At 44.3% G+C, this 23,910-nt stretch overlaps 1 protein-coding gene across 13 annotated transcripts in view; it reads left to right on the top strand.

Annotated features, from left to right (window-relative positions):
• Positions 1 to 23,910, top strand: part of MTA1 (metastasis associated 1) — a 635,520-nt gene that overhangs the window by 227,848 nt on the left and 383,762 nt on the right. For all 13 annotated transcript variants that reach the window (XM_077465019.1, XM_077465018.1, XM_077465021.1 and 10 more), the window contains exons 10-11: positions 8,041 to 8,115; positions 9,891 to 9,949. In XM_077465019.1, coding sequence (XP_077321145.1) covers positions 8,041 to 8,115; positions 9,891 to 9,949 — 134 coding nt within the window. The remainder of the gene's footprint in view (positions 1 to 8,040; positions 8,116 to 9,890; positions 9,950 to 23,910) is intronic.

Below are 23,910 nucleotides of genomic sequence, written 5' to 3'. Positions count from 1 at the left end.
TGTGTTCCATGATGTATTAAAAAGAAAATGGTATTTTTCTATCATACTTACCTGTAAAATCCTTTTCTTTGAGTACATCATGGGACACAGCGATCTCTCCCCTCTTTTTTGAGGATTTAGTGCTTGCTTCAAAACTAAAGTACTTCCTGTATGATAGGGATTATATGGGGGATCACTTCCTGTCTGAAGACCTTTGGTCTACCAGTGTCCATTCACCTAATGATGGAGTATAACCCAGCAGGTAATAAATATTAGCCTGACTGTGTCCCATGATGTACTCAAAGAAAAGGATTTTACAGGTAAGTATGACGTAAAAATCCTATTTTTTTTTCAACATAACTATGTAATTACGAATGACTCGTGAGTTCGGTAGCGGGGTTTCGGTGATATGGTGTACCTGGGAAATAATGATGCGTGAAATGATATATATGAATCCTACCTGCGACAGTTGAGCAAGACCCAATCTTTGAAAAAAAACAAACGGATCACCGAAAGCCTCTGGAAGTTCCAACGCGCAACTCACGAACATCAAATGAGTTTGAAGAGAATCGGCCTAGTGATGTAACGAATCACGCACAGGAACCGACAAAGACTACAGATGAGTGGGCTGCTTAAATACCTCCCAGACTCCTGTAAATTCAGGCCACCATACTGGCCTTCTTACACACACACACACACACACACACACACACACACCTCATCTGGAAAGCATTTTGTTACGTTAAACTTATACAGTTAACCCATATAGTATATACCAAAATTAATTTAGATGAGCAGTAGCAAAAGCTACTACAATTAAGTGATCGTGAAACTGCCCCCGGAAGACGTCATTTTTGACGAAACTGCGTAGGGAGGAGCGGTCCCGGAAGCGACGGGCAGCGATTGAATAGCCAGCCGTCTAAAACATTTTAAACTACACGCTTTTTATATACGGGAGAAATGTAAGTGTGATACTGTTTTATATTTATTAAAGAAGTTTACAGTATTACACTATGGCGGTTCTTCTGTTTTATTATATGGGAAATGAGCAATAGACCACAAGGTGTATATATTGGAGGACTCCATTACCTTCCTAAGTGAAGCAGAGGATAGTGATCTTGTCAATCTGACACGGAGACCCTGGCAGGGGAAAAGCCACAGGCATGATTAGATCCCTATAAACAAGGGATCTGAATAGCTGGTAAGCGGCAGTACTTTTGTTTGGTGGAGGATCCTTTCACTATACTAAGGCCTTTTTGGGTGACGTGTGTAATATCACTTTGGAAGGTTCTGAGAGACTGATCTGGACTGTTTAACCTCTTTTGGAATGCGGATTATATATTTCAATTTGGACATTGGTGTTTTTTATATACATTTTTTGGTTTATCATTGCACCAAATTGAATTGCTTGTTTCACTTAATCACTTAATTGTAGTAGCTTTTGCTACTACTCTAAATTAATTTTGGTATATACTATATGGGTCAACTGTATACGTTTTTTTCTTTACAGGAACTTATAGCCCAACTTTTCATTTTAGTTAATACCCCATAATGACAATGTGAAAAGTTGAAATCTTTGCAAATTTATTAAAAAGAGAAAACGAGAAACTAATGTACAGGTGATTTTATTTTCACAGCCTTTGCCACGACATTCAAAATTGAGCTCAGGCGCAGCCTGTTTCCACTGATCATGCTTGAGGCTGGGGTCACACAATAGTAGTACAACTTTCATCCTACTCTGCGACATCAGTCATACATTGGTCGTACATACATCCGACTTTCACGAACAGATTACTACTTTGATCCAACTTTTCAGATGGTATGACTTGTCCTTTTGACCAATCAAAACTACCACACGATGGGAGGGGCTCCAGCAGGGGCCAGGAAATAAAACAATGTTGGATGATTAGGACAAGGATCTGACTTTGATCCTACTTCAATGATAGTCAGTGGGCTGAAGGAGGATCCAAGTCGGACCAAAGTAGTACAGGGAGCATTTTCAAAGTCGGACCGACTTGTGTCGGACCAGTTAAGACGGCTCCCATAGGGATTTTCACAAGTCATGAGCTCCCAATGTCGGAGCGTTCATCGTACCAGTGTGAACCCGGCCTGAGATGTTTCTACAACTTGATATTGGAGTCCACCTATGGTCAATTTAGTTGATTGGACATGTTTTGGAAAGGCACACAATAAAAAAAAAAAAAAAAATAATATATATATATATATATATATATATATATATATATATATATTACACACCCCTCACATACTGTATATGTAAATATTTTATTATATCTTATCATGTGACAACACTGAAAAAATTACACTTTGACACAATGTAAAGTAGTGAATGTACAGCTTGTATAACAGTGTAAATTTGCTGTCCCATCAAAATAACGCAACACACAGCCATTCATGTCTAAACCGCTGGCAACAAAAATTGAGTACGCTACTAAGTAAACATGTCAAAATTGGGCCCAAAGTGTTAATATTTTGTGTGGCCACTATTATTTTCCATCGCTGCATAAACCCTCTTGGGCATGGAGTTCACCAGAGGTTCACAGGTTGCCACTGGAGTCCTCCCCACTCCTCCGTGATGACATCATGGAGCTGGGGGATGTTGGAGAGCTTGCGCTCCTCCACCTTCCGTTTTGAGGATGCTCACAGATGCTCAATAGGATTTAGGTCCGGATATGTGCCTGGCCAGTCAATCACCTTTACTCTCAGCTTCTTAAGCAAGGTAGTGGTTGTCTCGGAGGTGTGTTTGGGGTCGTTATGTTGGAATACTGCCCTGCGGCCCAGTCTGTGAATGGAGGGGATCATGCTCTGTTTCGTACAGTACATGTTGGCATTCATGGTTCTCTCAAGGAACTGTAGCTCCCCAGTGTTGGCACCTCTTTTTCAGCCCCAGACCATGACACTCCCACCATGCTTGTTTTTGCACTCCTCACCTGGTTGCCGCCACACGTTTGACACCATCAGATCCAAATATGTTTATCTTGGTCTCATCAGACCACAGAACATGGTTCCAGTAATCCATGTCCTTAGTATGCTTGTCTTCAGCAAACTGTTTGCAAGCTTTCTTGTGCATCATCTTTAGAAGAGGCTTACTTCTGGGACGACAGCCATGCAGACCAATATGATGCAGTGTATGGTCTGAGCACTGACAGGCTGTTTTAGGCAGCTTTACAAAATAGGGAATAGTTTTATAGCATTTTTATTATTTTTATTTTTTATTTTTTTTTACTAGTAATGGCAGCGATTTTTATTGTGACTGCGACATTATGGCGGACACATCGGACATTTTTGACACATTTTTGGGACCATTGTCATTTATACAGCAATCAGTGCTATTTAAATGCACGGATTCCTGTGTAAATGACACTGGCAGTGAAGGAGTTAACCACTAGGGGGCAGTGTAGGTGTTATGTATGACGTTATTTTTTTATTGTAGGGGGGTTTGGCCTGGCATGTGATGTCACTGATCGTCCTTCCCTATAAAAGGGAACAGACGATCAGGTGACAGCCACACTAGGAAGCACGGGGAGAGGGTTGTTTACACAGACCTTTCCTCGTTCTTCAGCTCTGTGGTCCGCTGGTCCCGCAGCCACAATCTCGGAGCTCAGGACCAGGTTGGGTCCCGACCCACGGCTGGGCACTTAAAGAATCATGTACCGGTACGTGATTGTGCCCAGCCGTGCCATTCTGCCGACGTATATCGGCGTGAGGCGGTCCTTAAGCAGTTAATCTAAATCAAAATATCTCTCTGTCCACGCCAACAACACTACACATGGCTGCGATGTAAGCAGCCTTATATAGTGTGGAGCGTGGATTTAATCAACCTGAGCCATGATTGGCCAAAGGCACCCTGCCCTTGGCCAATTATGTCTCTCTTAGCAGAGTGCGCTGTGATTGGCCAAAGCATGCAGGCGCTCAAATTTTCTGAGAGCACCCCATAATGTTTGATGTTTGGCGGACACCCGATGTTCGAGCCCATCCCTAGTTACTACCCTGGTTTGCGTCATTAGCAAATGCTAAGACTAGGGCTGAACCAACTAATTGACACAATCAATTATAATTGATAATAAAAGTAGCTGGCAACAATTTTCATTATTGATTAGTTGGCCTGCACACGTGTTGCATTGTTTTTAAATGTCAGTATACACAGTGCAGCACATATACAGTTCAATACACCTTTTCACACGTCACTAAGTGCCTGAGAAATTCTGAATGTATGAGGAGCAATGCCTTCATGGGACATGTAGTCCGGAGCTAGAGATTGTTCCTGCTGAACTGGCCAAATTCTGATCCCCACATGGCTAGCTTTAGAGGTTCTGTTAGCAGAGTTCACAAATAATTGGGCACAAACAGAAAAAAAAATGAAATTGGACATACAGTGCCTTGCGAAAGTATTTGGCCCCCTTGAACTTGAATAATTTTGCATGCACCACTTTTCAGTTTTTTATTGGCTAAAAAAGTTTAAAATATCCAATAAATTTTGTTCCACTTCACAATTGTGTCCCACTTGTTGGTGATTCTTCACAAAAAAATTAAAATTTTATATCTTTATGTTTGAAGCCTGAAATGTGGCAAAAGGTTGAAAAGTTCAAGGGGGCCGAATACTTTCGCAAGGCACTGTAGATGCTCTTGTGGACATAGGGGAGGCCTTAGCCTATTGGGGCTAATCAAAGACCTTGATGAGTATAGCCCTATAACAATAATGCTAATTTGTGTGCCCTCAAACCCCCTGCTTTGCGCCCTCCTCCTCCCCCAACCCTTACTGCTAAAGATCAGCTGTCTGTCACATTGACAGCTTTTTTTCTTCAGGATAGTAAGTGGGGAGATTTGTAAACCCGTCCCTCATGTTTACTGATCCTCTCATTTTCTGAATGAGGCTAACACTGGAGTGCTCCATATTCAGCAATTCTATGTTCATTTTTAAATGAAAGGGATATTACATAGTTGCATAGTAAGGTTGAATAAAGACACCAGTCCATCTGGTTCAACCAGAGTGAGTTTCTACAATTGACCCTATCCCTGTACATTGCACACTTACATCAGTCCCTACCCTACTGGGGATATTGGAGATCTGTTTACAAATACCTTCATATTTCTGAATACACCTAGAAATGCTTCGTACATTTTCAGCTTTAGTGTTCGAGAGTCCTCTCTCCCTTCTGCTACACAGCACTCACTGTCATTATCTCTAAAGTTAAACATCAGTCTGTGTGGACCCTGATATTTCCAAACATCCCAACCTGCACAAATTAATTTATGGGAGGTGGAGCTTCGTGCCTGAAAACACCCCTCTGCCCGCAGGAATTTTATTTTTTTAAATCCCTTTTTCAAATGGGACAGTTGACAGTGTTGGTAAGGCAGGGGAGAGTGGTGTCGGTAGTTATTTTTATTTTATTTTGTTCTAAACGGACCCCTAACATCTCCCCTTAGAGAAACAATGGGACTGAGTACACAGATTCCCCAGTCCCTTTCTCAGGACTAAAGATGAATGAACAAGAGACAGAGGCTCCTGTTCATTCATAAACTGAGCAGAGTAAACCATTTACTCTGCTCAGTTATCAAAGGACACAGGAGCGATCTCGCTCACTGTCCACAGCCGGCGGGAGAGGAGGGGGCGGGGCTGAGGAGGACAGGTGTGGCAGAGGAGAACACAGGGGGCCGAAGGAGAATGGGGGGGGGGGGGGGGTGTGAAGGACACAAAGAGGGCTGGGGAAGAGCAAACAGGAAATGGCTGGAAATGATCGGTGCAGCAGGAGGGACAGCTCTGAACACAGATCCCCTTGTATAGCTTTTTAGCAGACAGCCACGGGAGAGAGAGAAGAAGCGTCTGTCAACTAAAAATCTACACAAAGTAGATTGGTGTCCACAGCTGTTCCCCGCTGCACCGATCATTCCTGGGAGATTGAGAGGTGTTTGTGAGGCCGCGTACACACGGGCGGATTGTCTGCCCAACTAAGTTCGTCAGACAATCCGACAGACAGTCCGTCCAAATTTTGAATGAACGGACTTGACCACACACGATGAACAGACAGTCCGCTGAAAGCGTGCGCAATGACGTGTACAGCACGTACGACAGGACTAGAAAAACGACGTCCAATACACTGCAATGCAACCTTCGGCCGTGTAAATCCTTTCTGAGCATGCGCCATACTTAGTCCGTCCAACTTGCCTACACACGAGCGGACTGTCCGCTGAAACCAAGTTTGGACGGACAAAATTATGGAAATTCCGTAAGACTTTGTTCGTCAGACTGTCCGCTGAAAAAGTCCGCTGAAGCCCACACACGAGCGGATTGTCCGCTGAAACACGTTTCAGCGGACTAAGTTGGACAGACAATCCGCCCGTGTGTACGCGGCCTGAGTGTGCGGCAGCTGCCGCAGAAATGTGGGAAACGCTCGCACCTGGCTGGAGACTTGGAATGTCTGTATTTCCCAGAAGGGCAAATAATACAGGAAAGATGAGGCTGGAGGGGCCTTAAGGCTTGGTTCAAACTGCAGTGACTTGGGATATGATTTGTGAGACCCCAAATCCCATGACATGTCAAATCCCATGTTAGTCAATGAGAGCTGTCTTAATTACCACTACTTAAGTTGCTCTGACTTTAGAAAAGGTTCCTGTACTACTTCAAGGCGACTTCTATCCAACTTGTGCCCATAGACTTTAATGGAAGTCGTCTCCAATTCTGAGCCTCAGCTATGATTGTGATTTGTATCCAACATTATAGGAAGATTACCCTGGCAGTGCATTGCATCTTCCTGTATACTGTTATCTGCCAGGCGACTATCAAGCGATTTTAGTACTACTTTGATGTGACTTTTGTATTGTGCAGGTATTCAAAGTCACAGCACTTTTAGTTTGCAGTAGTGTGAATTGAGCCTAAACTGCAAGGGAAGACTTTTTAGTTTTAACGTAATGGACAAGTGTGAACTTGGCCTGAAAAATAATTTTAGGCTGCCTTCACACTTTTGCACCTCTTTGCATTACCACACGCACATCATTATGCCTTATGTAGCATGGTACTGGAAATAACATTACGACAGCCCATAATCGCTGCACTTATGTTTTAAAGCACTGCGCAAACTGTGGGCGCTATATAAATCCTGTATAATAGTAATAATTAGGAGTTGGGTGTCAACACACAACTTTTTTTTCTTTTCTTTTTTTTTTTTTTAACACAAAATACCACAATGCACAAATGGTTTTAATCTATTGCCCTGCAACACACAGCACTGCAGTTTAAGCGTTACCACAAAGCATAGGTCTGAAGCCAATATCCAGCATTTTAGCATATGTTGCCTATTTGAAAACCATTGATTTGTGTATTAATATTTATTTGTTATTGTCAATAAGTTTTACCTTGTAGATTTATTAAGAATTTTGTAAGTTAGGCTGTATTTGTGTGCAATTGATAAACATGTACAGCTAAGAAAGCTGTAAGTAAAGGAAAATAGTGCAACTTATGGTCTGGCCCTTCTGAGGTTAGAAGTGGAGGGCTGGGCCCAGCAGTGAAAGTATTACCGTATTGCTGCAAGTTATGTTTTTTTGAAGGCAACAACTGTAGATAAAGTGATACTCCTCCTTTTTTTCTTTTTACTAGTTTTGTACGAATTAGGTATAACAAAATAAAAAAAAATAACGTTTACAATATTTATTTTACAATTTTTTTAATCAAATAAATAGTGGAGTTTGTCATATTTTTAGAATGAGTTGTGATCTATTGCAAAGGAAAGAGTGTTTATATTAAAAAATATATTCAATCAGGCAAATGGTTTTAAATAGAAACTTCACCCCACGTGGTCTAGCATGCGCAGCTTTGCTATAGGTAGATTAAAGCTTTGTTATGATGAAATTTGAACTGAAGCAGTGTTTTCCAATATTACAATCAATTGCTCAAGTAGTCAGATGGTACTTTTTGTGACTTTTGTGTGTACAGGTTTTAGTTATATGATTAACAGGGGCACACTCAGATCTGTATTTCCTTTTGTTGGGCAAGGAGATGGTTTCAGCTGTGCACTGTCAGTAATGTGGCTTTCTCTCATCTAGTTACCATGGAAATCTCTGACCAGCATAATAGAATATTATTATATGTGGAAAACAACAGACCGATATGTACAGCAGGTAAAGGTTTTAACAGTTTCTACCTTACAGTTTTTTTATTGCATTTCTTCTCATGAAAAGAAAAGCATCATTAATCTTTTTTTAATCAGTGAGGTCTTGATGATCTCTGCAAGTTATGTTTTAGTTAAAGACGGTACACAGTTTATACAATTTGGCAACCCATTGTTGCTTATTGCCTACATATGCCTACTTGAGTCCCAAACATGAGCTGGTCTGTAATGCACAGTATTCATTTTTGCTGATCTGCTTCATACGTGCTACTATAGTGTGATAGCCCGTCTTTCGTAAAATCACTCTTTGGTAGCTGCCCCCCACCTTCTTATAGTAATTTGCAATGGTTGTATTTTCTAGGCAGATTACCAGAGGAATCCTTACCCTAATTTTAACTCTCCCAACAGTTGCTACTCTCCTCCAATACTACTTCAGCCTAGTCCCTGAACATGGGTGGGCCCTTTATGTCCTCATGCACTTCATGGGATGGATTTGTGGAGGGAGTGGCTGCACGGCCAACATCAAGGTGATGTTTAGTGGGACCAGTTGTCTAGTTATAAGAAGACTAGGGAAAGAGAAGTAAGCTAAGTAATATTGTATATGTCCAATCCAACTGTGCCACAGCAGTAGCATAAATTAACCACAAGGCACGGGCACAACTTGCCTGGCCACTGCTCCAAAACTGGGACATGTTCTGGTGTGGATCAGAGTCTAATCCCTGCCCAATCGGAAGTCCACATCTTAGGAGTCAAGAACAGTTAGGCAGACTTTGAATCAAGAGTGCCTCAACTTGGGAGAGCGATCTGTAAACCAGGAGGCGTTGCCACATATCTGTTGATAAAAGTGGATCTGATGAACTCCCATCTCAAGGTTCTGTGTGGGTTGAATGGTTTATTGCAAGATTCAAAGATCTGCTAGCAGAGGCAGGTAACACATTTGTCACCCCCTGGGAGCAATACATCCTGATTTACATGGCTTTCTCATTTAAGGCTGGTTCACCAACTTCTAAAGGGGATCAAGCAAACTGGGAAGTATTCTGGCCATTCTGTTTTTTCCCAATTGGTCAAGAAGGAACTGGGACTGGGGATCTGATTCATCTAGCCGCAGGCACTCCATGGCAGCTGGGCAGCTTTTACAGGGCCCAACCCTGCTTATCATTCTTCTGTTTTCCTACAGCACTCACTGATTCCTCCAGTTGATCTCCATGTCCCTTCAGGAGACAGTAGTCACACAGAGCCGGTAGAAGACTCAGCACAGGGTCGCTTTATCTATATAAGCATGCAACTAAAAAGGGAATATTCATACTTTTCAAAAAGTTCACTGTTCCCTGGCCACAGCAAATATGCCACTCTACTAGACTTGTGGAACAGCTTTTTCCGTGCCACAGTTTTCTCCTGTTTGCTTGTATGTCATCACAGGACACACAGGCTGACAGGAGTAACCACAAGGTCACTTTAACAGTACTCAAAATAAGATATCAGCCATGCAGGGAGGTCATTGAAATTTATTATGGTGAATTAAGAGAAGGTGGTTCTCAAACAACTGTGTACCAGAGCAGAAAGTGGAGTTTCCATATACACTGGGTATGCCCATAAATGTTCCAAAATTAGAAACTATGCACAGAAGTAGTTGTGTTCTTTTTGATTAGCATTATTTACAGCAAGCTGATCTATCTTTATACATGTATATTAAATATGGAAAGCCTCTACATTCACATTAGTCATGTTCTTATATATGAATGCTTTTATTAAATTATTTGGTTTGATTTTTTTTTTCTTTTAAAGAAACGATTGAAGGCAGCAGAAGCAGAAAGTAAATTAAAACAAGTGTATATACCTAATTAGTAAGTATTTTCTATTGCATGTCTATTTTTCTGTTATGCTAGAGTGCTACTTTTTTACTGCTTTCACTTGGGCGGCCAGGGGGCATTAAAAACATTGGCACTTTTAACTCTACATGCAGACTTTGATAGGCGTGACTGCCTGTCAAACTCTCCCATGTAACCAAATAGAGCCGCACCATAACCATGAGCCAGTTGAATGTAAAATTATCACCGACAATTTAAAAAAAGAACGTTGCCACCTCTCCCTGTCCTCTGAAAAGCGATCCACCACAGAGTAAACGCTACTGCTAGTTTGAAAAGAGCCTTTGTGTTGGTAAAGGGGAGCATTAACTGTGTGCTTTTTACTGTTATTACATTTTATTAGAGTTTTATACCAGTTTAGGGAATTTTTGGGAATTGTGGGCCCCTTTCAGTTGAGCATTCTGACGATGGACACAACATCTTTATCTTGACCTTAAGGTTATATCCCCCTTTAGGAGAGGACTAGGCAGACCATGTTAAAAACTGCAAAACTGCACAGTAGCGCCCAGGGGCTACTGGCTATAACCTCTCACACGGCATCCAGCAGCTCAGTTTTTTTCTGCCTAGTGTAGAAGGACCTTGCTCCCGGTGGGACCATTTGTCCTGGGAATTTTGTCTTTTTTCTGCATTTTTGATTCCTGTGATCTACAATCAACAGCCGGGCTGGGTGAGAGGCTGGATAATCTAGATCCTGATAGTCTCCCCAGCCAGGCCATTGAGCATGAGCAGACCTTAGCTGCACTCTGGGTCGGTCACGACATTCCTTGTCTGATCCAGAGGCGGCCGGCGAGCTATATTCTCCGGGGCACACATATCACCAGGCTACTGCTGTCCGTGTCACAGTGTGCCGTGGCCGACAGCCACCCCGTACTGCTCGGGTGATGGGTCTGTCCGTGGAATGCGTCCAACAGTCCCTACAGGAGGGGTAAGTATGGTTCCACCTGTCTCGGCAGGATGGAGCAGGTGGACATTCCCTGGGAGGTCGATTAGGGGGTCTCCCACTCTCCCTTTCTTCTCTCCCTGTCCCCCATGCTATGGGCCGCTGTGTGACTGGGCACGTGGGGGTGTGGTGCACATACCTGGCAAGGGGCTGCCCTGGGTGTTGGGGGTCCACTCGTCCTCTTCTCTGTTTCTGGGCCATGGTGGGGTGTTTTGGTATGTATGCCATGTGGGGAGACCGCCGCGCGGACTGCGGACATTTTTTCTGTAGCCACAGCCAGTTTTTTCCTTTCGGCCATTTTCTAGAAGTCCGGCGGGCCATTTTCCCAATGACCTCAGACTTTTTTTTAGCTGAAGCGGCCGATGGCCATTTTCTAGTAGACTCATCTTGTTTTGCCTCTAGCGCTGGGTGCTTGTTTCCTTCTAGAACAGCACACTTTTTACACAGAACACCTCGTGGCTGACACTAGGGAGATCGGTCAGCAGCAGCACAGCGCAGTACCTGGGTCAGGGTGGTGAGTCCTGTGGAGGGCCCCTCAGTCTGTGGCAGGTAGGAGGCTGGACATTTTGTGAGACTTTCCTTAGGTCCCTAAGTGGTGACAGGCGAGTGTGGGTCAGCAGGAGGTCAGAAGCTGGCGCTTTTTCCCCAGACATCCCTGTTTTGGCAACCAGTTTCCCTGCACCTGCGGCACCTATGGACGCTCTGACGGCGGTCCTGGAGGCCTTTGTTGCCAGGGTGGAAGCGGCGTGCGAGCGCAAGAGGGGTAAAACGCCCACTCCCCCACCGTCTTCTGGGAATAGCTGTGATTCCGACTCGGGTCCCGCTGTGGCAGGCGACCCCTGTTCTGACATGTCAGAGGATGCGGAACCAGGACCGTTCGGACAGTGAGAATGACAGTGTCTGGATCAGCACAGGAAAAGGCGCTTGTAGGAGCACTTATCACAGCGGTGCAGGATACCCTAACGATGGAGGATACGGCGGGGGCATCTACAGAGGTGTCGGTCCCTTTCGGGTCCAACAAGCCAGCCCGCACAGCTAAGGTGTTTCCTTACCCAACTTGTTTTGATAAGTTTATTTACAAGGAGTGGGGAAGACCGCAGTGTGCCTTTTCAGTCCCGAAACGCATGGCAGTGCATTACCCTTTTGAGGAGGGTTTCCTGAAGAAATGGACATCTCCTCCGATTGTTGACCCCCCGTATCCAGGATTTGCCCTTCCAGGGAGAGAGGCTATATGGAGCCTTAGCTGGATGAAATTAAGAATGTTACTGGGGGTAAGAGTACATTGCTCCCACAGTCCAGGAAAGGTAAGGAGCCACGCTGTAGGCAAGGGCCCTCATTTTCCATTCAGAAGCGGATTTTTCGTGTGCCCGGGTCGGCAGGTAAGCGTTCCCAGTCCGAAAAGGTGCCCGCTAAGGGACAAAAGTGCCCCTGGTTTCGCAAGCTGAACAAGCCTGTGAGCAAATCTGTTACTGCATGAAGGTTTGCCCCCGCCTGACTTTCGGGTGGGGGGTTGCCTTCGGGAGTTTGCAGCTCGCTGGACCTCCCTACTTTCTGACCAGTGGCTATGTGAACTTGTTTCATTAAGATACAAATTAGTTTCTTGTCCGCCAAACAGATTTTTTTTCCCTCCAACCTTCATCTTCTTCGCTCGTCAGGAGCCCTGTTTGGGGCAGTACAGGACTTGCTGCTCTGTGGGGTGATAGTGCCTGTACTGACACCAGAAAGGTTTCAGGGATTCTACTCCAATCTGTTTGTAGTCCCAAAGAAGGAAGGAGTCTGTCCGATTCTGGATCTCAAGGCTCTCAACAGCTTTGTGAAAGTAGAAAGGTTCAGGATGAAATCAGTTTGCTCAGTGGTCATTGCACTCCATCAGGGGGATTTTCTGGCATCCCTGGACATCAAGGATGGATACTTGGATGTCCCCATATGCATCAAGCATCAGCGGTTTCTGCTATTTGCGGTCGGGGACGAGCACTACCAATTTGTAGCTCTCCTGTTTGGCCTAACGTTGGCACCAAGGGTCTTCACCAAGGTGCTAGCCCCAATTCTGGCTTTGCTAAGGCAGCGAGTGATTGCAATCGTGGGTTACCTAGACGACCTCCTTCTGAGAGCAGCTTCCACCTCAGAATTAAGGGAGGATGTGGCAATCGCCATGCAAACTCTTCGGGAGTTTGGTTGGGAACTGAAGCTCCAGAAGTCGTGTTGGCACCGACTCAAAGCCTGGAGTACCTGAGCTTGCTTCTGGACTCCTCTGAGGCGAGGGTCCTTTTCCCTTTGGAGAAGCTGCAGACTCTTCACACAGTCTTACACCTTTCACCTTCATACCTTACCCTTTATGTACACCATTCACTCACTCAATCACTCCAGTCACTCATTATTTGGATGTCATTACATACACTATTCCAAACACATGTCATTTCACGCCTTTTCCTTTTTACTTGAGTTGTGGTTTGTTTTGTTTTTTTCAGTTTTTGGTGTGTGGTGGCTTTTGAGTTCTGTCCCCTCCCCCCCCTTTTTTTTTTTTTTTTTTTTTCCTGATGTAGATGAGGATATCTGGGGATATTCCCTTTATATACATATAAATCATGTGTATGATATTCTCACACCACATATGTGGGCTTATATATGAAACATATATGTCTAATTTTGCTTATGTTGGGATTTTTGTCACAGGCGTGGCTTACCATACGGGCAGGCTGCCTACATTTGCACCTACTTCCTACAATTTCTGTGGGGCATAGGGCTCTCGTGTGACCGCTCGCGAGCCGCGCTTTTGGGCCTCCGACCCCAGCCCCTCTGTTGGATTCTGTGGTGAGACGTATGGACCACGTACCTTCCTTAATATGTGAGGGATACCGAAGCATGAACCTGGGTAAACTCCACCATTAAGCATTATAATTTACGTGAACCTTTCGGCAATACTATATTGGGTAAACCATACTAACAAACTTAGAATATTTTTGAATATTTTTAAATAAATATTATTCGATAGATTTATTAAGTTTTATTTTGTTTCTCTATCAACAGACTATCTCTGAAGAAGACCCTAGTGGTTGAAACGCGTTAGAACTATTTTTTGCTGTTACTAACTTTATACAGTATATCTATAGTTAGGTCTGTTTAGTGTATGCCCATTGATATCATTGTATTTTTTGTATATAAGAGCCTGGCTCTATTTTTTGTTTTAAATACCTAGGTGAAGCTCATATTTTTACCATACAATAAAATAATCTTTTTATATTATGCTACGCTTATTGTTTATTGCTGCCTAAAAACCCAGTTGGTGGGGGAATTTGTTTTATTTTTTCGATTTATAGGGGTGAGCAGCACCCTCCCCGCTCTTGTTAGCAGTGTGTTCTTTCCAATATCGCTGCAGACTCTTCAAGCTGTGGTGAAGTTGTTGGTGTCCCGCAGGTGGTTGTCGCTGCGTTTTTTCCATGCGAGTCCTGGGTCTTATGGTCGTCACTTGAGTCTTGCAAAAGGAGATGCTGTCCAAATGGGACAAATCTGTTGTCCCTGGATTTTCAAATTCGGATGAGCCAGCTAGTCAGGGATTCCCTGCTCTGGTGGCTGAAGTCGCCGGCCCTTCGGTCCGGGAAGTTGTTCCTTCCGCTTCATTGGTCGGTGATCACAACGGACGCCAGCCTGACCGGTTGGGGGGGGGGGGGAGTTGGGGCATACAGTCTGTCCAGGGTCACTGGATGCAGGAAGAATCCCGCCTGCCAATCAGTGTGCTGGAGCTTTGGGCGATCAGGCGGTGCCTCTCCACATGGTCACAGAGGCTGCAGGGGCATCCGGTCAGGGTCCAGTCAGACCACGCCACGGCGGTGAGGCATGTCAATCATCAAGGAGGAACAAGGAGCTCGGCTGTGGCACTGGAGGTCGCTCTCATTCTGCGGTGGGCAGAACGGCGCGTGCCAGCTCTGTCGGCCGTGTACACTCCGGGCATAGAAAACTGGCAAGCGGACTACCTAAGTCGTCAGATGCTGTATCAAGGGTAATGTTTGATGCATTCAGATATATTTTGGCTCCTTTGCCTATGTGGATCTCCTGGCCTCTTGACTCAATCGAAAGGTACAGAGGTTTGTGGCCAGGTCAAGATCTGTGGGCGGATGCAGGCGGTTGTGTTGGTGGCTTCATGGGGGCGTTATTGGCTGATTTATGCCCCCCCCTGCAAACTTCTGCTTCGCAGAATGGAGGCCGACGGGATTCCGCTGATTCTGATTGCCCCAGATTGGCCTTGGCGTCTGCGGTATGCCGACATAGTACGAATGGTGGCAGATGTTCCTTGGCTGCTGCCGATGCGAGAGGCCCTTCTGTCGCAAGGTCCAATATGTCTTCCTGCTTTACCGTTGCTGGGTTTAGCGGCATGGTGGCTGAATGCCTGGTGCTAAGGGACCAAGGTCTGTCGGATTCAGTATTCTCCACTATGCTGAGGGCACGGAAGTCATCTTCTCTGAAGATTTATCCTTGTATGTGGAAGGCCTACATCTCCATGCGCGAGACGGGGTGGTGTCCACGCACATACTCAGTTTCCAGGAGCCTGCTGTTTTTGCAGCGAGGCGTGGATCACAAACTTGCCTTAAGCAGCATTTAAGGTGCAGATATCAGCTTTGGCTGTATTTTTTTTTTTTTTCAGTGACCCTTGGTGACTCATTCATTTGTGAGTACGTTTGTTCAAGGGGTTCGACATGTTGCCCCTCCGGTTCGAGCACCTCTGCCTCCATGGGATTTGAATCTGGTGCTCTCGGTGCTTCAAAAACCGCCATTTGAAAACATTAGGGAGATCCCCTTATTAACACTCGCTCAGAACGTAGTTTTTCTAGGGGCTATTACATCTGCCAGGAGGGTTTCTGAGTTGGCAGCCTTGTCATGCAGGTCTCCCTACTTGGTCCTCCACAAGGATAAGGCAGTGCTTTGCCCGCAGCCTTCGTTTCTTCCAAAGGTTGTTTCGGCATTTCATCTAAATGAGGACATTGTGCTTCCGTCCTTATGTCCTCAGCCATCACACCCCAAAGAGGTTGCTTTGCATTCCCTGGACGTGGTCCGGGCTCTGAGGGTGTATCTGTCTGCTACGGCTCCTTTTCGGAGGTCGGACTCGTTGTTTGTATCGGTGGCTGGTCCGAAGAAGGGCCTAGCGGTCTTGTCGGGCACCATTTCTCAGTGGATTAGACAGATTGTGGTTCAGGCTTATGCCATAAGGGGGCGGGCGCCTCCCTTTACTGTCATGGCACATTCTACCAGGGCAATTGGTGCCTCTTGGGCTCTCCGACATCAAGCCTCTGTTTCTCAGGTGAGTAAGGCGGCAACCCGGTTGTCTGTTCACACTTTCAATTTACAAGGTTGATGTGAGCGCATCTTCGCCGCAAGGTTTTGCAGGCGGCTGTTTAAGGTTGCTACTCCTCCGCTGAGGAGCTCTGGTTGTTATGAGTGGAGTTATTTTCTTGCTGTTTCCACCTCTCGGTTTTTTTTTTGTTTTGTTTTTTACACTGCTTGGGGACGTCCCTAAGATCAAGATCAAGATGAAGATGCTATGTCCATCAATGAACGAAAGAGAAAATGGGATTTTTGTACTCACCGTAAAATCCTTTTCTCTGAAGTTCATTGACGGACACAGCACCTACCCCTCCTATTTATGTTTGTACTGCTATTGACAAACTTGGCTGCTGGATGCAGTGTGAGGGGGTTATAGCCAGTAGGACCACCCCCTGGGTGGTACTGTGCAGTTTTGCTGTTTTTAACATGTTCTGCCTAGTCCTCTCCTAAAGGGGCGATATAAACCCTAAGGTCAAGATGAAGATGCTGTGTCCATCAATGAACTTCAGAGAAAAGGATTTTACGGCGAGTATAAAAATCCTATTTTTATTACACATGTGCATTCGTTTTCGTCCGAATGCATTTTCGTCCGAATTTCAGCTATTTGCGTTTTCGTTTTGACAAACGATAACGAAAGCACAAAATCCGAAAAACGAAAGATCCGACATAAATAAATGCTTTATTTTCGTTTTCATTGTTACAACAGTTCGATATAGAATAGGAGATTCGACATGACTCTGACAATAACAATCTGTCTATAGAACCTGTGGTCGAATGTGCCTAACCTTACCTCTATTAGTCCAAGATTATATAGAGAAAATATTCGACAGAGAAAAAAGATTTGACAGAGAGAAAAGATTCTGCAAGTTACTGTCCTAAAAAGTGTTTGGGGACCCGGGTCCTGCCCCAGGGGACATGTATCAATGCAAAAAAAAGTTTTAAAAACGGCCGTTTTTTCGGGAGCAGTTATTTTAATAATGATTAAAGTGAAACAATAAAAGCGTAATATTCCTTTAAATTTCGTAGCTGGGGGGTTGTCTATAGTATGCCTGTGAAGGGGCGCATTTTTCCCGTGCTTAGAACTGTCCCTGCACAAAGTGTCATTTATGCAGGAAAAAAAGTCCTTTAAAATCACTCGCAGCTATTATGAATTGTCGGCTCCGTAATACAGAGAACACTCATTGAAAGTCATTGATTAAAAAATAAATAAATAAAAAAGTGTGGGGGTCCCCCAAATTCAATTACCAGGCCCTTCAGGTCTGGTATGGATATTAAGGGGAACCCTGCCTTAAATTTAAGAAAAAAATTGACGTGGGGTTCCCCCTAAATATCCATAACCAGACCCTCCAGGTCTGGTATGGATATTGAGGGGAACCCCGCGTCAAATTAAATTTTTTTTTTTACGTGGGGTTCCCTCTAAAAATCCATACCAGACCCTTTATCCGAGCACGCAACCTGGCAGGCCACAGGAAAAGAGGGGGGGACGAGAGAGCGGCCCCCCCTCCCTCCTGAACCGTACCAGGCCACATGCCCTCAACATTGGGAGGATGCTTTGGGGGTCTGTGACCCCTCAAAGCACCTTGTCCCCATGTTGATGAGGACAAGGGCCTCATCCCCACAACCCTGTCCGGTGGTTCTGGAGGTCTGCGGGCGGGGGGCTTATCAGAATCTGGAAGCCCCCTTTAACAAGGGGACCCCAGATCCCGGCCCCCCCCTGTTTGAAATGGTAAGGGGGTACAAAAGTACCCCTACCATTTCACAAAGAAAGTGTACAAAATAGTTAAATAAAACAAACACACTTTTGAAAAATTCCTTTATTAAAAATAAAAAAAATATTCCAGCGGCGGTAATCCACTCTTGCTATCCAGCGACGGACGGTCATCTCTCCAGCGATGGCTCATCTCATCCAGCGCAGCGAATCCATCCTTCTGTCTCCGTGGAGGAGACACTGCAGGCATTCCGGCGGCTGATGTTTCTTATATACGGAGGGCGGGGCCACCCGTCACCTGACCCCGCCCCCCTCTGACGCAAGGGGAAACCCGGGGTTCCCTGGGACGTATGGGTGACCCCGCACCCCTCTGATGTAACACAGGCAGGTTTCCGTTACATCAGAGGGGGGCGGGGTCACCCATACGTCACGGGGAACCCCGGGTTTCCCCTTGCGTCAGAGGGGGGCGGGGTCAGGTGACGGGTGGCCCCGCCCTCCGTATATAAGAAACGTCAGCCGCCGGAATGCCTGCAGTGTCTCCTCCACGGAGACAGAAGGATGGATTCGCTGCGCTGGATGAGATGAGCCATCGCTGGAGAGATGACCGTCCGTCGCTGGATAGCAAGAGTGGATTACCGCCGCTGGAATATTTTTTTTATTTTTAATAAAGGAATTTTTCAAAAGTGTGTTTGTTTTATTTAACTATTTTGTACACTTTCTTTGTGAAATGGTAGGGGTACTTTTGTACCCCCTTACCATTTCAAACAGGGGGGGGCCGGGATCTGGGGTCCCCTTGTTAAAGGGGGCTTCCAGATTCTGATAAGCCCCCCGCCCGCAGACCTCCAGAACCACCGGCCAGGGTTGTGGGGATGAGGCCCTTGTCCTCATCAACATGGGGACAAGGTGCTTTGAGGGGTCACAGACCCCCAAAGCATCCTCCCAATGTTGAGGGCATATGGCCTGGTATGGTTCAGGAGGGAGGGGGGCCGCTCTCGTCCCCCCTCTTTTCCTGCGGCCTGCCAGGTTGCGTGCTCGGATAAAGGGTCTGGTATGGATTTTTAGGGGGAACCCCACGTCAATTTTTTTTTTAAATTTGACGCGGGGTTCCCTTTAATATCCATACCAGACCTGAAGGGCCTGGTAATTGAATTTGGGGGACCCCCACGCTTTTTTTTTAATTTATTTATTTATTTTTTTATCAATGACTTTCAATGAGTGTTCTCTGTATTACGGAGCCGACAATTCATAATAGCTGCGAGTGATTTTAAAGGACTTTTTTTCCTGCATAAATGACACTTTGTGCAGGGACAGTTCTAAGCACCAGAAACATGCGCCCCTTCACAGGCATACTACAGACAAATTTAAAGGAATATTACACTTTTATTGTTTCACTTTAATCATTATTAAAATAACTGCTCCCGAAAAAACGGCCGTTTTTAAAACTTTTTTTTTGCATTGATACATGTCCCCTGGGGCAGGACCCGGATCCCCAAACACTTTTTAGGACAGTAACTTGCAAATTATCCTTTAAAATTAGCACTTTAGATTTTGAACGTTGGAGTCCCATAGACTTTAATAGGGTCCTAAAGTATGCTATATACTAGCTCCGTCGAATCTTCTTTATACATTCGACAGACACCATAAGCCTTCAAAGACAGATTCGACCGTAATTCATGTGGATTTTTGGACGAATGCAATTTTTGAACGAAAAACGAAATAAATAAACGAATTTCGGGAGTAACTAAATAAATTAAGTTTTGGGACGAAAACGAAATTCCGAAATGAAATATTTTACTCTGCACATGTCTAATTTTTATACTGATCTAGATGGAATGCAATGTATGAATGTGCATCCTCTTACGTCGGCCACATTGAAGTCTGTTTAGGTGCACAAAAACTAACAGAAAAGGTTTGCATCCTGTCTTGTTTTTGCGGACCCAAAAGGGATAGATTTGATGAAAAATGAATGGATGCACATCCGACCGCATCTGCCTGCCCATAGAGATTGGATGGGTCAATTTTTCCTACATTAGAATATGGGGGAAAATTTTTAATGGATATCAGAAAAGTGCCCTGTTCTGATCCTGCTCCGCACGTGATTTGTTTACAAATCCTATGCATGCTGACACGGAACGGAGGACAGCCATGTAAAATGGCCTTTATTAAACAATTATTGTTGGCATAACGGTTTTTAAAACCTTTTTTTTTTTTCCACACTCTCCCTGTACATACCTGTTGTTGTTTTTTTTTTTTTTTTTTTTTTCCAAATTAAATTATTTTAATCGTTCAGCACAGGACACATGACTTGTAATAGTAGACCATGGGTTTTACATGATTGGACACTGACTAAAGCTTTGCTGGTAATTCCTCCCCTTCTCCTTCCTATAATCCCACCCAGTCCCTGCAAGTTACATTTTTTTTGAGAACACAAGACGCAAATCTGCTGATCTCCCGACTGCCTGGTTTTTCAAAGACACAACAGGACATAGGTCAGTGCCTGTGTTTTATAGTTGACTATTTCCCAAACATGCAAATGCCCCCTCAGTCAGCATCCATTTCATGAGCACCCCACAGGAGATTCACTCACACTTGGCGATGACAGAAACACGCACAGAGGAACTGAGGAAAAGGCGCCTACCTAATAGCACTTGTGTGCTAGAAACTGCACTAAGGAAAACTAGTGAAATGCTAAGAGCAATATTTGAGCAAGGTCATATATTGACATAGTTCCCTTCCTCGAATTCTATCTAGCTCTTTCTTAGGGTTGCAGCAGACGACCAATCAGACTGAGGCAGATTTCCCAGGGATCTTAATCTGGTGCTTTAATTTCTTCGATCTTCATTTGCACTAATTTGGAATATTCGATTTGCGGGATCTCACCAGCAAGGTGGCCCTCTTGGTGGCCATCACCATTGTCAGGCATGTTTCCAAGTTGGTGGTTGTTTATCAAACCTAATCTTATTTTACATAAAGACGTCCTGAAACCCAGACCCTCTTTCATCACAAAGGCAGTCTCTTCCTTTTACCTCAACAAGGATATTATCTTCCCTTCCCAATTCCCCTGCCCCAAACATTCCAATGTCACTCTGCTACCCAGATGTAGTCCGGGTCTACCTAGCTGAAACATCTTCCTTCTGAAAAAGGAGTGCCCTTTTGTCCTCTCTGAAGTTCCCAAGAGGGGACCTCCTGCTTTCACTTCTGTCTTTGCTTGGTGGCTTAGGCAGCTAATTTCCAGGGATTTATGCCCTCAAGGAAAGGGTTGCCTGTCTGGGCCCATTCCTCCAAATCTGTTAGTGCTTCTTGGGCATTTCAGCCTCTGTTTTGCAGGTTTGCAAGGCTGGCACCTGATCTCCTGTTTATACCTCTCAGTGTTTTTATAACAAGCAAGGTTTTTATTGTACATGGTTGTACAGAAAAAAAAAATACATAAGGTAACAAAACCCAAGCGTCACATTATTATATAAAACAACGGTGAATAGAAATTCGAAGCTGGTATGGATGGGAACAGAGTATGTACAAATGTAAAAAACAATATTCAAATGTCAAGGTTTGACTACATTATGCATTTTAGGTGATACACAATGCTAAGCCAGTCATATGTGGATCGAGATTTGGCAGAACGAGCAGGGACCGGCCGAATTTCAATCCATGTGTGGGCACCCTGGTTGTGCACAAGTCAATCTATTGATTGACTAATGTAAAACCAGCCTGGCTGGTTTTCCCCAAATGATTTGTGCTGCCAGCTACACTATTGTGTTCTGCTGGCAGGGAAGGCTCCCCTCCGACAGAACACAATAGGGCTTCAGGAGTGATTCTCCCACCAACACAGTCCGTGTCGAACAATTTTCTTTCCTTCCACCTGTGGTTGTAGTTAAAGGGCATTAAAAAAACAGCAGTATTAACTAAAAGACATTTTGGTAACTGGTGAACTCAGGATAATGTTGTGGACTGGCTTAACCCATTCAAAAATAGTAAAACCTTAGGATCCTTAATTCTGTCTCTTCAACTTGCATGCGCATTTATAAACATGTGGCTGAATGTTCCAGTCAGTGATCCCAGACTATTGTATTTGGAGGGGCATCCTCTATGTATATACTGTAGATTAGCTTTTTAGAGGGAAGGGTGGTGTTAATTTCTACACGCCAGGTTTGAAACATAGGGGGAAAGTGCCTGCATCCAGTTATGGGCCATTTCCTTGCACTGAATACAAATCCGTGAAGAAATGTCATATATTTATCAGCATCTGGATCAGGAAAGCAGACACTGTTTAGGTTTTAGAGTCCATGGTGAATCCATTTGATCATGAAAGAATTGCACCACCTGGACCCAGAACCTCTAAAGTTTACGATATGTCCATAAAAGGTGGTAAAAGGTACCAGTGGCACTAGAGCATAAGGGACACCGAGAGCTGCAAGTGGGTCGCTGTCTGGAAATGTGGATTGGGAGTCAGGCCCTGGGCAGAATGTACAGTTGGGTAAGGTGGTCAGATCATTTGGGGGAAACAGCTTTGTAATTTTCCAGGAACTCCAACTCCACTACCTCCAAGCCCCCATGTCCACCTCCAGTGAGTCTTGACTTGGTATCTCTTGATCTGTGTACCCCTTGCAGAATGACCTGTAAGAAATGGGGCTAAGTGTGCAGTCTAAGGTTGGGTAGTGCAGACAATCCTATAAATAGAAAGAAGGGAAAATACTGCGCTAGACTAAAAAACTAAATTAATCTAAATACCCAAAAGCAGCGATTAATCTGGTGTGATACACACCCACAAAGCATATACTGTAAGACAAAAATTTACAACCGCGCTCTCCCATATAATAAACCCCAGTGAAACTAAACCATCATCTACTAAAACGAACAAAAACAAATAATGATGAGACAAAAATAATCGTGATACGTATACACAACCAGTGCATACACAGTGTAAACAATTAGAGTCAAACAGATAAATGAATAATAAGAAGAAATTTGTTAAATAAGAATAAATTAAATATATACATAAATAAATTCATACGATTAATAAAAATTCATTAAAATAAAAATATGCTAAATATAAACATAAATAAATTCATACACTTAAATAACTTATAAAGTGCTTGAAAATGGAAATGTGCAAACAGCAATTTAAAGATACAGACACACGTGCCCAATAAACGTTCTCAGATGAATGAAAAAAATGTAAGTGCAACAGTCCGTCAGTTGAAAATATTTCTCCAAGTAAACTCAGTGCAGAGCATAGACTTCCTTCACCACCACTGTGCTGGTTGATAGTAAGAATGCGCGCTTACCAAATCCTAAAAAATCTGGGCATGTATAATAAAGGATCTCAGAGGATCGTCACACCAGGACAGCATCTCCTCTTTCCACACGAATTCCAATGATGGGATCACTCATAAGATATAGACAAAAACTCCCATAGTGTAAATCCGTAGACAAAGCTTTTTTATTAAATCATAAAAACATACAAGCAGAGACAATCATAGTAAGGTTGAATAAAGACACCAGTCCATCCAGTTCAACCTGAGTGAGTGTCCACAATTGTCCCTATCCCTGCACATGCACTGTCAAGGAGCCAACAATCCAAGTTCCCCATTCATATACTAGGGCCAATTTTGGACAGAAGCCAATTAACCTACCTGCATGTCTTTGGATTGTGGGAGGAAACCGGAGTACCCGGAGGAAACCCACGCAGGCACAGGGAGAACATGCAAACTCCAGGCAGGTAGTGTCGTGGTTGGGGATTTGAACCAGCGACCCTTCTTACTGCTAGGTGAGTGCTAACCACTACACCACCGTGCTGCAATGGGATCTCCCGACTGCCAAATCAAATAGCGTTAAATGCCGGCCGGCAAAACGAGCGCCCAAAAGTCACGTGATAGCGTCAACACGTCGAGACCACCCTACGTCCGTTTCGTCACCTATGACGTCGTCTGGGGTATGTTTTAGTAGATGATGGTTTAGTTTCACTGGGGTTTATTA

The sequence above is a fragment of the Lithobates pipiens genome, unplaced genomic scaffold, assembly GCF_037356315.1.
Source record: "Lithobates pipiens isolate NorthernLeopardFrog02 unplaced genomic scaffold, aLitPip1_a1.2 Scaffold_30, whole genome shotgun sequence".
Classification (NCBI taxonomy): Eukaryota; Metazoa; Chordata; class Amphibia; order Anura; family Ranidae; genus Lithobates; species Lithobates pipiens.
This window is presented reverse-complemented; position numbering and strand designations above follow the sequence as displayed.